The following is a 14906-nucleotide window of genomic DNA, read 5'->3' on the forward strand; positions in this document are numbered from 1 at the left end:
CATCAATAGGGGGGACGAGTCTTCTTGCAGGTTACGGAAACGGGCGAGTGGTGACAAATGGAACCGAATGGTTTCAATTTCACAAGCCACGGGATAACTCGAGCTGAACCGAGCGGATTGTCGACATGAGAGGCCGGAAGTAACCATTCACCGTCATCATTCAGTCATATCACGTTTACCGTTTTGTTTCCAAGCAAGAAACTACTACAGCTGCTGATGACAAACAATGTATTATTTGTATATACAATGTTTATTGGTGTAGAAAGGTCATAAGAAATAAGTGTATACTCAAAACAAAACATGGTGAACAAATAAAATCACGTGGTTTATTAATTGTTAACGTATAACTAATAATAATCAACAGGTTTGTAATATTGATGATGCCGTGGCTTCATACCACAACCTAACGTGTATTAAGCCTAAAATACACCGCAACAGGAGATCTTCTCCGTGAGATTTATGATTTATAGTGTCAATATTGTAGGTTGCTTTCACCCATTCGTGTTTAATGTTAACTGCAATATTATCGTGAGACCAGGGGGGGGTCAGTAAACCAAGGAGGAGTTCGCATTTTCACAGAACCCATGACCATATCTCCCACACTGGAACCACAGTTGTCTTTCCTTCCGAATAGTCCGAACAGAAAGGTTTCCGAATTAACGAGGTGCCTACCGAAACGTTTTCGGCATGACGAGGTTCAACAGTGACCACATTCAAAGCATTATGCCCAGCTCACAAGATGACGTTTATGTGTCTATCTATCTACAAGCTACATTGACAGGATTTCAACCAAGCTGTTATTGTCATAGTGTCTGACTCCTCGAGTACATCGGCCGTCATGGGAGCAGATATACTCAAACACACAGCTGAAACACGCAGACTCCTTATAATTAAGACGAATATAAACAAGTCCCTGCAGTGCCGAGGATGGTACAAACTTGAAAAGAACATGAAAGACATACATTATTTGTTGTAATACAAGGCCAGCATTAATCACGACTGTGTTCTCTAAAGACAATCAGATGGACAACTCGTGTCTTGACTGAAAACGTGATACAGCCTGCGTTCTATCCATCCCTCCGGAACACCAAGTACCTCACATTAAAATACAGATACAGGCCACTACCTTTGCACTACTAGATGTAATCTGGCCTTTTAGGGCGTGTCAAAAATCATTGGGTTATCATTGCATATAAACGTATTCGACGATACACAGGGCATACGGAAATGACGTATAACATTGTTTAACTTGCTGTATTTAAAGCTTATAATTCAACCGTTTCCTACTTAACGCCCAATCCAAGTAAGGCACGGGACAGATGGGCGGAGAGCCTGACAAAGACCGTAAAGCATTAAAACAGAAGTTTACAGGCGGCGGCCACGACCCACGTGACCAGGAGCGGGGTGACTGCAGCAGCAGCACTGGGGTCATCACCACCACCCATCTTGGCTTTAGCCAGCTGGAGGAAGAAGCTGTATTTCACGGAGGAACGTTTAGGGAGGCTGAAGCTGAAGTCGTTACCAGACATCATCGGAGTCACAGAGTCATTGGTAGAGCCCTCCATCACCTGTAAAAAGACAAATATTGAATCTAAAAGAGGACTATCATTTCACAAAACACACCACATACTTTCGCTTTATTGATTAAACATTTGACAATATAAACAATATACATGTGAAAACATTGGTGCAGTGTCAAGATATCAGTATCTGACAAAGATACAACACAAGAGGGCCGATAGTTCAATGTCAAGATATCAGTATCTGACAACGATACAACACAAGAGGGCCGATAGTTCAATGTCAAGATATCAGTATCTGACAACGATACAACACAAGAGGGTCGATAGTTCAATGTCAAGATATCAGTATCTGACAACGATACAACACTAGAGGGTCGATAGTTCAATGTCAAGATATCAGTATCTGACAACGATACAACACAAGAGGGCCGATAGTTCAGTGTCAAGATATCAGTATCTGACAACGATACAACACTAGAGGGTCGATAGTTCAATGTCAAGATGTCAGTATCTGACAACGATACAACACAAGAGGGCCGATAGTTCAATGTCAAGATATCAGTATCTGACAACGATACAACACAAGAGGGTCGATAGTTCAATGTCAAGATATCAGTATCTGACAACGATACAACACAAGAGGGCCGATAGTTCAATGTCAAGATATCAGTATCTGACAACGATACAACACAAGAGGGCCGATAGCTATGGTGCGCATACCATTTCAGAACATATGTTAATGGGCGAGGTGGGATGAGGGTCCTGTTTGGCCACTGAAGAAGCAAACTTTGGAAGATGAAGTACGGGTTTTGGAAAACAAGATGGTGGCCCCTAGTTTCCGATCTTGAATGCTTACATAATGTTCAATAATTTCGAAGAAATACTGGAATAATACTAGTATAGCATATGTATTTGGAGGTAAGTGATTAAAGAAGAGACTGGTATATAGATTTTAAAATATAATTTACGACTGACAGCTAATCGGAGATGTAGAAGTGTGTAGTATCCGCTAACACCCGCTAACGTTTTATATTGAACGATCCGTGGCGCCCAGGAGTGACACATATAGAAACTGATATGACGAGGAACAAATCAGGGGATGGGATAACCGCAGCTTACCTTGTCCCTTGCTATGAGACTATATTGACCCCCACCCAACTCCACCCTTTTTCTTTGATGAGCTTGGGAAATGCATTCATGTGTGTCATGCATTTTTGGTGTGTAAAATTTCTCATCAACATATCGCAATACAAAAGAGTTACATCTGTTGTAACATGACCGAGATACTGCAGCCGTGTGGCTAATGCCTCCAATAGACACTCATGCTATACCAGTATCCGTATGACGAATAGCATATGCATGGTTTACATAGAATGTCAGCTGTGGCCACGTTGTTGGCATCGAAGGATAAAACACGTACAGCGACATATGGTGGGTATTGGTTACACTCAATGACTCAGTGAGTGCATGTCACCATAGCAACGACAGCCCAAAGAGCAGGTACACGCGTATAGGTAATTCACGCATTGTGACTGGTTTAACGCCTCTTTCAATGATAGGTAATACTAAAAAAGTTTTCAGACTTTGGTGTACAGAGCAGGGTATAGTGAAGTGAAATCGAGAATCAAACTAAAGGAAACGGCGGATTCTAACACAACTAAGGGACGCAACTGTGCACAGCTCGGTCAAACATGTCCCCAACAAACATGGTATGAGTACAATGTAAAATTATGTTTAGAATGTAACACATACAAGACATATATAAATCTAAACATGTTAATGAAGGTGTTTAAATCCTAAACGAAATACAGATAGGTTGGTATTATGGAGTTACATTTTGGCTGGACTAACGAGTTTATGCACAGTCCAATGAAATCGCGCAACGAAATCGAAATTCGGTTCGTAAACTGTCTTAGAGATTTCGGTCGATTGCAAGATTTGCAGGATTCGCTAATTCGTTGTCATCAGATACTTTCCAAATATTTTCATGATTTTAATCAAGGTGCTCACGTGATTTGATGCACTTCGCGATGTACATCAGATCGTCTTGTTTGAAACAAATGCAGGTGATAAGAGAGGTGGAATCTGATTGGTCCATAGGAGAGGCTTAGAAGAGACATAATTCGTAATAGCCACTGGTGGCGCTACGAACGAGCCTAAGAATTCCAGACTTGTTCGGCAAGGGTGGAAAAAGAACTTTTAAAGTCAGTTTACTCTCTTGCCTCGGGAAGGTACCCACAGCCTAAACAACACTCAAACACAACAATCCCCATAGTCTAAGCATGTGTAAAATCTAAACATGTTTAAATTCTAAATATGGTTAGAGTTTAATCATGTGTAGAATGTAAACATGTTTACGACAAAATTGATATAATTGTGTATTATCCTTGGGTCTTGCCCACATTAAGACTCTAAACAGGGTTAGCTGTTAAACACAATCCTAAACATGTTTTGACCAAAACACGCAAACATTATGGGACAAGAAACGTTTTTATTTGTTTTTGGGATCTACAGTGTAAGTAAGTACGTCATGGCTAACACTATAGTTATGCTACAGCGTCCTTCCAAATCGTTTCAGGAGCAAGCAAACCAATAGTTGACCACGGGGTAAATATAGATCTCGTCCAAGATTATTGCACTTATATAGCGACGTGCATGCACGTGTGTGTGTGTGTGGCTGCTTGTACTGGTCTGGCCTGGGGCCGATTTATAGTGCTAGCTCACTGAGATACCATGCCGCAGTTTAACATGAATACACCACTCAGACACAGTATACTGACTCCGAGCCGACCAGTCCTTGTTTAGCCCCTTAATGCCGAGCGCCAGACAGGGTAACAACAAGTACCATATTTAAACATGTTTTGGTATGACGCGGCTGGGGATCGAAACCCGGACCTTACGCTCTCCGGGCGGACTCTCTACCACTAGACCACGGAGGCGGTCCGTCGTGGTCTAAATAAACATGAGATATACTTCACTTCCTAGGCCATTTGCTGTCAAATAAGAACACTAAGTCTTATATTTGAGATCGTGCTACAATATATTTGTTTATCGAGCCGGAAACCTGACAGTTTTTTTCTCCACCTTTGCGATTGGCAATGACACAAAAAAATATGTACCCTCTCGAGTATTCCAACCCGATAAGTATAAAGAAGGTTGCATGATCAAAAATATAAGTACACATATATGAAGGCAAGTGTTCTAGCAGTTTTTCTGGGATTACGATTAATGTACATTATAGCAGGGTTGTAAGTGCGGCATGTTCCGAATCGGGAATCAATTAGGAAAACACTATTGGACAGCCTGTAGCTCTGTGTAGCGACAAGTCAATATCATAAGTGTGTATAGGAAGCAGCACAACGATATTGTAACCGCAACTGAGTCCCGGCACTGCATCGTATCCCGACGCCGGGGATTTCGTAACACTTTGACATTGACATCAATAGTCCCACTGACCCGTGAAGATCCGGGGTAGGATAGGTCTTCAGCCATCCAGGCGACTATGTTTGTCGTTAGAGGCGACTGACGGGATCGGGTGGTCAGGCTCGCTGACTTGGTTGATGCATGTCATTGTATCCCTAATGTGTGGATCGATGCTCATGATGTCAATCACCGGAATGTCTCGTTCAGACTCGATTATTTACAGCTGGAATATTCTCAATCACCGGATTGTCTCGTTCAGACTCGATTATTTACAGCTGGAATATTGTTAAGTGCGGCGTTAAACAACAAACAAATGACAACAACAATAGTTCCACTACAACCAGGGTCTAGCAGACTGAGAATAGTATTGGCGCCTTGGACGTTTCAGTAGGAGGATTCACCTGTACAGACTACCTTGTCGTTAACATAGTACTACATTACATTACGCCCATACAGCACCGAGGCAGCCTTATCGCTGCGTCTAACGTAAGCTTACGTTATTAAATGTATCCATTGTAAATATGCATACATGTAAATCTATGGGAGGGGGCGACCTAGGTTGTGATTAATTGTGTCGAATCCTTTTCATGAGAATACTATATGTTTAAACTGAAAAACCTAGGATTGCCAATATCAGCGACAGCTCACCTGAACACTCCCGGACGCCCTGATGACGTCAGTTATTTTTCATTTCTCTCTAATCTATCACCTAATACACGTGACACTGTTTCGGTCGGTTGTCATTGACCGTGAAATTTTGTAATTTTACACACACACACACACACACACACACACACACACACACACACACACACACACACACACACAGAACTAAATTAAAAACTTCACAATCCTAAAATTTAAACAGTAATGGTCACGTATTGTCTTCAGATAACACACGTTTTTGTGCAGATGAATCGATCAAAATAATGTGCACAGCACTATAGTAGCAAAAGTGGTTTTTCACGTGCAACTGTCACGTTGCCATAATACCCCCGCACATGTTTTCAGCCATTCAGTCTTTACGGCCATTTGTCATGCCACGCCTTTCAAATGTGCAACGTGAACGTGCCATCGGCATGTTGCAGACGGGAACGTCCGTAGCTGAAGTCGCAAGGACGATGGGTTGTAGTCGACTGTTTATGATTTACAGACGCGTCTACAGCAAACGGGTACCACCGCTGATCGCCCTCGGCTAGGTCAACCACGTGTGACGTCACATGCAGAGGATCGTCAGATTGTCTTACGTCACCTCCGTAACCGATTTTTGACGGCTACATCAACCAGAAATGAACTATTTAGGGGTAGACTGAGTGCGCAAACTGTTCGAAACCGTCTGAGAACTGCTCACTTTCAAGCACGACGGCCATACTGCGGGCCGATTCTGACTCAACTACACAGACGTCAACGTCAATTGTGGGCACAGCGACACTAACGATGGACTCAGAGGAATTGGAATCAAGTCGTCTTCAGTGATGAATCCCGATTTAATCTTAATCGATTTGCTGATGGTAGGGCGAGGGTGTGGAGGCGCCGTCATGAACGTTACGCCCAGTGTTTTGTACATGAAGTTGACAGATTTCGAGGCGGAAGTGTCATGGTGTGGGGTGCCCTCTGTGGCAATGCACGTTCCAGGCTTCTTGTCATCCGTGGCAAACTCAACGCTGCTGCTTACCGCGACCAGGTACTGGCACCAGAAATTCTGCCTTTTATGTCAGCACATGGACCCAGTTTGATCTTCCAATACGACAATGCCAGACCCCACACAGCAATTTTGACAAGGAATTTCCTTCAGAATGCGGGAGTCAACGTCATGGACTGGCCGTCAAGGTCTCCCGACCTCAATCCCATCGAACACGTCTGGGATGCTCTTGGCAGAAGTCTGCGCACTCTCCAGAACCAACCACAGAATTTGCAAGATCTTGGCACTATTTTGCAGCAACAATGGCGTCATCTTCCCAATCATGTGTTCACAAGCATCACAAGGTCCATGCGGAGGGGTTATGTGGCAGTTGTCAACGCACATGGCGGCCATACACCCTACTGAACTTGTGTGCCATCAGATTCTCGTGCTTGGGACTTATGATTTAAACTGTTGATGTTTTTACCGAATACCGTAGGTGCTTGGAACAAATTATGGTTACCACCGTTAATTGAAATCCTTCTTTGGACATAAATGATTAAAAATTACCTTCTCTGATACATTTGTCCGTTGTTTATCATATATGGGATTACTTTTAAAAATGTGAAGTTTTTAATTTGACTCAGTATACATACATACAAACATACATACATACATAGAGACCCTGAACTGCAACGCTCTCAGAATTCCCCAGGAAGTGATACGGATCTTTCCAACTTTTAGACCCTAAACACGTTTAGCTGTTAAACAGAAACCTAACCTTGTTTAGGCCTAAGCGCTTTGAAATTATGAGACAGGGAACACGTTTAGTTTTGTGTTTAGGATCTAAACACATTTTACAATGTAACGCAATAAGGCCAACGCTGTGATGCGGTCTGGCCATTTAACTTCCAAACGTCAGTGCGCAAAACACATTGAAACAACATGTGTTCTGTGTTGGGAACAGACTTTCGTTCTTGAGAGATTGTTTGATACTCTCTCAAAACAAACAAAATACAATGTTGATTTTTTATTATTTGTGAAATTGAGACGCAGTGCAAGAAATCTTTTTACAATTGATACAGCTGACATGCAAAATACGAAATCCACGGACACAATACGTCGAAAACGTACACCCATAACGTGTGTATTGATTCTGTTTGTTGGTCTAAATCTGGCAACACATACATGTATTACCTCTTTAATACTTTGATCAATTATGGAAGAGTGTTTTGTCATTTCTGGAGATTTTGTCAATATTTCACAATTAGGAATCGTGGTTGACGTGCAGCATTCTTTTTTCGCGCTTTATTATATTACTGATCGAACTCTCCGACTCCACGCAATTGGGAAGCATCGATAGGAAATTACTGTATCCCGTTGTCACGGTGATAGTTGTCGCCATGGCAACAAGTGATTTCCATCACTCCATTATTTCCATAAGTGTGCTTTCTTATAAACCTGTTCTAAAAAGGGAACAGAGGGGGAACATTTATGTCAGCACGTCAAAGCCAATATATTAAAGATGCGAGATTACATTTGCCCGATAGTTAGTTCCTTTTCCAGTGCGAGTCAAGCAAGTGATATCCTTTGTTAGCCTTATTTTAGGTCCGATATTCGGAACCGCGGGCTAAAATCTATATGAAGTCAAATAAATATGTGGATTGCAAAGATCATAAAAAGAGCATTTATTTTGTTTAGCTTCCTCGTGCGGTGCCTATTAAACCCAGTGCGGTGCTCTCCGATACACAATGACTCATGGCCATGTGGTTCCCAAGAAATCAATATAACTTAATAATTAATGGGCTGTGTTTGATAACGTCCAGTCCAAAAAAAATATATCAACATAATCGACAATCTCTCTAGATTTAACTAGAGGGAATAAACACAGTGTATAACATGTTTCAACATGTTTAGATTCTAAACATGTTTAGATTACGGGGACGTTGTGTTTAGGTAGTGGGCTGTGAAACGATAGCTTGTAGAACCTAAACGTATTTCATTTCGGATTTGTTTGTTTGTTGTTTAACGCCGCACTCAGCAATATTCCAGCTATATGACGGCGGTCTGTAAATAATCGAGTCTGGACCAGACAATCCAATGATTGATATCATGAGCATCGATCCATGCAATTGGAATCGATGACATGCAGACTCAGCGAGTCTGACCACCCGATCCCGTTAGTCGCCTTTTACGACATTTCGAATTTAAACACAATTCTAACGGTGGATGTGGTGATCAATAATGGCATATAGGCGAGAGAAGTGGGGATAAATTAGTTCGCTGATGTATAAAGGACTCAAATATCCGCTACTGCTTCCATATTTAGCTCCTTTGTTGAGTGGATTAATGAGATTCTGATCTTGTTCCCATTTTGTGATCGAAACCAGGACTTCGGCGTGACGAACGAACGCTTTAACCACTTGGCTACTCAATCATGTGGGTCATAATACCATTTTTTGCAAAAACACTATTTGGGCGTCAGAGAAGGACGGTTATGTAAGAAACGAGAAACCGTCAGGGAGGCCATTCATTTATTTTCACTCTTCCAGCTGAGCAATTTCTCACCGTATTTGCACTGAATATAATCACAATAAATAAATAAATAAATAAATGAATAAATAAATAAATAAATAAATAAATAAATATTTATACCAACACGCCGCTCACGTGACTTAGAAAACAGGATTAAGCCGTGACATGTAATTACAGATGAGTTGTTTTCTGATCGTCCCATGTGTGAGGGCGTTATGTCTGATATCACCACCATATAACGTCAATTGCCATGAGACAGACAGCCGTATTGTGTCAAGCCAGCGCGGGGTCATAATGACATATTTCCGTTACCATGGTAATCATACAGAAAATCAATGTGTTTACAATAATAGTAACAGACAATTGATACAGATTGGGTTAAAAATACTGACACTTTGGAAAATAGATAATTCGGCTATTCTTAAAGGGAATATTAATATTTGTTTTATTATTTTATGAAACAGCTCTTTGGGGTTTGTACTAGATCGTTGATCAAGCTACCCTAAGTTATGTAGGATATTTAGAAGATGAAAAGTACCATGCATGAACGCATGATATAAATATTACATACATACATACATACACGCACGCACGCACGAAAACACACACACACACACACACACACACACACACACACGCACGCACGCACGCACACGCGCGCGCACACACACACACACACACACACACATACATACATACATACATACATACATACACAGAGACCCTGAACTGCAAAGCTCTCAGAATTCCCCAGGAAGTGATACTAACCTTGTTTAGGCGTAAACGCTAGGATCTAAACACATTTTACAATGTAACGCAATGAGGCCAACGCTGTGATGCGGTCTGGCCATTTAACTTCCAAACGTCAGTGCGCAAAACACATTGAAACAACATGTGTTCTGGGTTGGGAACAGACTTTCGTTCTTGAGAGATTGTTTGATACACACACACACACACACACACACACACACACACACACACACACACACATACATACAAAGACATTCTCTTAATGATGACTACTCGAATTGTTCCCAAATATGTTTCAATTTTATCTTCTTCTTTTATATATATAATGATTGAAGATGATAATTCTTTCAAACGTTTAAACAAATGTCTGCCTTGAGATACAGTTATCTGAGTTATTAAATGTACAGGAGATACCATCTTCCCGAGGCAAGGGAGTTAACTGACTATAAAATTCCAGTTTCCTTCCTTGTCGAACTAGGCTGCAATTATGGTGTTACATTTTGGTTGGACAAACGAGTCTATGTATAGTCCAATCAAAATCGCGTTACGAAAGCAACATCCGGTTCGTAAACTGCCGTGCAGATTTCGGTCGACTGCAGGATTTGCAAAACATGTGTACCGTCAACTTAGCGTCAACAGATATTTTCCAAATCTTTTCATGTTTGTAATCAAGGTGCAAATTGATTTGATGCATTTCGCGAAGTAAGGCCCGTTATTACGATATAAAGCTTGATTATCGATCGGATCGCTTTCACTTGGCGCCGCAATTTTGATTGAAACAAATGCAAATTATATCAGAGGTGGAATCTGATTGGTCAATAGGATGGACATAACTCGTAATAGCCACTGGTGGCGCTACGATCGAACCCAGAAATTCTGGTCTAGTTCGTCCAGGGTGGAAACTGGACTTTCATAGTCAGTTTACTCCCTTTCCTCGGGAAGATGAGGAGATACCAATATATATAATAAAGGTCAAGATTATAGATGATAATTATTTTAAACGAATAAATGCCAGCCTTGAGATACAGTTATTGATACAGTAGATACAAACCTATAATACTGTTGTCTATCTGAACAGGTCTTGACAACCTTAACATGCTTTTCCCTACCTGGACAGACCTCGGCAACTGAAATATACTGTTGTCTATCTGAACAGATCTTGACAACCTTAACATGCATTTCCCTACCTGGACAGACCTCGGCAACTAAAATATACTGTTGTCTATCTGAACAGATCTTGACAACTGGACCAACAATCAAAGCACAGAAAATACAATTCTCTACCCTCAATCAATGCACATACAACACAATCAGCCACTAATCACTGCAAAAACAACACAATTAACTACTAATCATAGCACAAACAACATAATCAGCCACTAATCAACGCGCAGACAACATAATCAACGACTAATCAAAGCACAGACAACACAATCAGACACTAATCAACGCGCAGACAACATAATCAACGACTAATCAAAGCACAGACAACACAATCAGACACTAATCAGAGCACAGACAATGCAATCATGCACTAATCAACGCACAGACAACATAATCAGCCATCAATAAATGGACAGACAACACAATTCACCAAGAATGCACAGACAACACCGGGTGTCGTGAGAGGCGACTAAAGAGGATTGGTTGGTCCAACTTGGTGACTTGGATCATTGTGTGTTTCCGGCTCTTGATGTCTTTGGTCATTGCGCATACTCCAACTTACTGGTTTGCTTGGTCAAGCTGGCTACCGCGTTAACCAACACTCACTCACTCACTCACTCACTCACTCACTCACTCACTCACTCACTCACTCACTCACTCACCCACTCACTCACTCACTCACTCACTCTAATATCCCGTCATGGTGGCCGTTTCAAGAATCTATGACATCTAGTCTAACACATTAAGCATTGCCACATCACTCACCTTCTTGGAGAGTCTGACAGCGCCCCCATCCCCGAGATTGTAGGCGACCCCATCTGTCCCCGCAGGTGTCAACATTGCCGGGGTGGCAGGTCCTTTAATGTTTAGCATCAGCTTCAAGGTGGCATCAGCGTCCGCAATCGTCATGTTCGCCATCTCCACAACCACTCTCACGTCTCCCTCCATCACTGTCGTAGTTTCCCCGTCTGTTGTGACGTTACCGCCCTTGGTAAACAATTCAATGTTCACCTTGAACGTTCCTTCAAAGACAGACGCAGTGCCTACCCGACGTTTAAAAGTAATGTCCCCTGCAGTCTCGTTTGTCTCATTTTCAAACGTGAACGTTGCTGCAGTCAGATTGTTGTTTAGGCCAGTAATTGGAACATTATCAGCATTGACCTGCTGAAGATCCGCGAACACTACAGTCAGTTTATTTTCGTCTTGGGAAATGTTGCTCTGTTTGGACGCCATTAGCGATCTTGTCATAAATTCCACGTAAGTGTTATTGATGTTTACTTTATAGGACATGTCTGCGGTACAGGCCGCCACAAACAACACCAACACGGCCAAACTCAACTTCATCATCGTGGTTAAATACTACACAATGTATCACGGGTACAGTCCAAGTGTCTCTCGCCTCTAGACGTCTCTAGATGGCTTGGTGATGTGGAGGTTGTTATCGCACCGATAGACGCTCCCAGCAATGTACAATTACCTTTATTACCTGCACAAACCACGTGTCCCGTCCCACAGGTGCAAAATACACCGCCGCTCTCTCATTGGTTGTCCTGCCTCGCAGCGATTAGTTATTTATAATCAGAACGATCGCATCGACCATGTGAACAGAGACCCCATTTTCTAGAAAGCATGGGTGGTTGAGTTACACCAGAACACGGAGAGGAAATTGGGTGGACTCATCACATGTATTAAAAAGTAGAGTACGGCTTGAAAAAACGCGTGACTTTGTTGGGGCAAGACATTTGTCGTGTGGTGTATTATTGATGTACAAATATACATATAGAGATTTGTATGTGTAGATAAATAGATATACATGTATACATACTAAATTAATAGGTTGCATCTTCGTGATCTAAAAACTTTATGCACACTGTAGACATGTACCCCATGTGGTGACAAAGACACGGGGTTGACACGGGATTCTTGAAATACCAACTCGCTGCATCGATGTCCAGCCACAAACGTGGATACACAGATGTTACCATTAGATCAATACTTGGCATACATTATGTGGATTTCTCTTATTAGTCATCAGATTATTTCTGAACACGCTCATTTGTGAGAATACTGATGTAGCGACATGATGCAGTTGTGGTCGACGCCCGAAATCGGTTTTAATCAGTCAGTATTTCGCGATATCCTTCAGCCGAGCAGTGTAGTTACATAGACATATATTTTCCTAATCTTTACATGTTTATAATCAAGGTGCTCAAGTAATCTGATGCACTTCGCGAGGTAAGGCTCGTTATATTAGAATATAGATTTTGATTATCGATCAGATGGTCTTGGCTGGGCGCCGCCATTTTGTTTGAAGCAATTGCAAGTGATATGAGAGGTGGAATCTGATTGGTAAGTAGGATGGACATAGCAGGGACATGACTCGTAATAGCCACAGGTTGCGCTGCGATCGAGCCTGGAAATTCCAGCCTAGATCCGGCAAGGGTGGAAACTGAACTATATTAGTCAGTTAACGCCCTCGACACGGGAAGATGTAGTCACGACTGTTGCCGAGTTGGTCTTTCATCGCCAAAAACATTTTTAAGTCCTAAAAATAGACCTGACACACACTGAATTTGATATTTCGTAGCGTTTCGGGACCGTAAATATTTCAGGGAAAACTATTGTAGCCAGCCCACACCTCAGCGTGCCCTTCTTTCTTAACTAGTTGGTCCGTAGTATAGCGACGTGCATGCACGTGTATATATGTGTGTGGCTGCTTGTACTAGTCCGGACTGATGCCGATTTATAGTGCTAGGTCACTGAGATACCATTCCACAGTTTAACATGAATACCCCACTCCAAGTACCATCTTTTAACGTCTTTTGGTATGACGCGGTCGGGTATCGAACCCTGAACCTTCCGCTCTCCGGGCGGACGCTCTACCATTAGACCACGGAGGCGGTTACTGGAGACAGTGTGGCAGATTTAATGACCCTGACCCTTACGGCGGTGGAAACGATGGGTTCATCAACCGCGGAGCTCTCATATCTGGAAGCAAGTCAGTGACCCTGTCCGGTCCCCTTTGTGAAGATGTGTTCAATTTCGATCGACACCTGGTGAGTGGTGTGGATGTCGGCATCAAGCTATTCAGATCCAACACATCCTTCGTCTTGATGTCGGGAGAAAGTAGCAGTGAACATAACATTGAACTACAAGACGTGTACTTGAAAGCATGTAAATAAAAAATTAATGATGCATTCATTAATCCATGCTCACAACAAACTGTTCGAGAAGGGAAATGCTCTCTACCAATATGAGGGGGCACGGGTGGCCCAGTTGTCTAAGGCACCGCGATTCGCTGTGCAGAGTTGCGTCCCTTAGGCACACCAGAAACCTATGATTGTGGGTTCGAATCCCGGTTCGTCCCGATTATGTTTCAAGTTTCGACAGCACCATACCCGTGCTCGTGGGTTTCACCGAAGTGGTAAACGTCTGAGACCTGCATCACTTCGGGCTTTCCTCCAACATAAAGCTGACATGCCGTGATATGACTGGAATACTGTTAAAAGCGGCGTTAAACCCAACTCACTCACTCACTCACTCACTCTATCAATATGAGAGGTCCATGGTGAAAATGGTATCCTCCACATGGGACAAAATGTTTCTGAATGAAATGCCTAGTCGACTCATTGTGTCCCTGGTTAAAGCCGATGGGGTTCGAGGATCCTACACAGTCAACCATTTCTGTTTTGAAGGAGACATTGTCAAAAGCATGGGTCTGTATCTGAATGATACTAGTGTGCCAGTACGTCCGCTCGAGACAGACGACATCGAAGCTTACACCAGCCTGTATGACTGGAACAATACATGTCGAAAAGACAAAGGCCTCGGTATTGAACGCACAGAGTTTTCTACTGGCTACGCCCTTTACGTATTCAATCTTCAAGATA

At 42.3% G+C, this 14906-nt stretch overlaps 1 protein-coding gene across 1 annotated transcript; it reads right to left on the reverse strand.

Annotated features, from left to right (window-relative positions):
• Positions 1-248: 248 nt before the first annotated feature.
• LOC139473710 (uncharacterized) lies at positions 249-12516 on the reverse strand. The gene is made up of 2 exons (XM_071256432.1): positions 11782-12516; positions 249-1568 (listed from the first exon to the last, which is right to left on the reverse strand). The coding sequence occupies exons 1-2, from the start codon at positions 12361-12363 to the stop codon at positions 1353-1355; spliced, it is 798 nt and encodes a 265-aa protein (XP_071112533.1). The 5' UTR covers positions 12364-12516; the 3' UTR covers positions 249-1352.
• Between the last annotated feature and the right edge of the window lie 2390 nt (positions 12517-14906).

This window comes from Haliotis cracherodii, unplaced genomic scaffold (genome assembly GCF_022045235.1).
Source record: "Haliotis cracherodii isolate W230 unplaced genomic scaffold, xgHalCrac1.p SCAF_1, whole genome shotgun sequence".
Classification (NCBI taxonomy): domain Eukaryota; kingdom Metazoa; phylum Mollusca; class Gastropoda; order Lepetellida; family Haliotidae; genus Haliotis; species Haliotis cracherodii.

Coding starts and splice junctions, on each gene's coding strand:
- LOC139473710 (XM_071256432.1), bottom strand. CDS start 12,363: ATGATGAAGTTGAGTTTGGCCGTGTTGGTGTTGTTTGTGGCGGCCTGT. Junction 1,569..11,781: donor CTGTCAGACTCTCCAAGAAG/GTGAGTGATGTG, acceptor GTCTTTTTACAG/GTGATGGAGGGCTCTACCAA.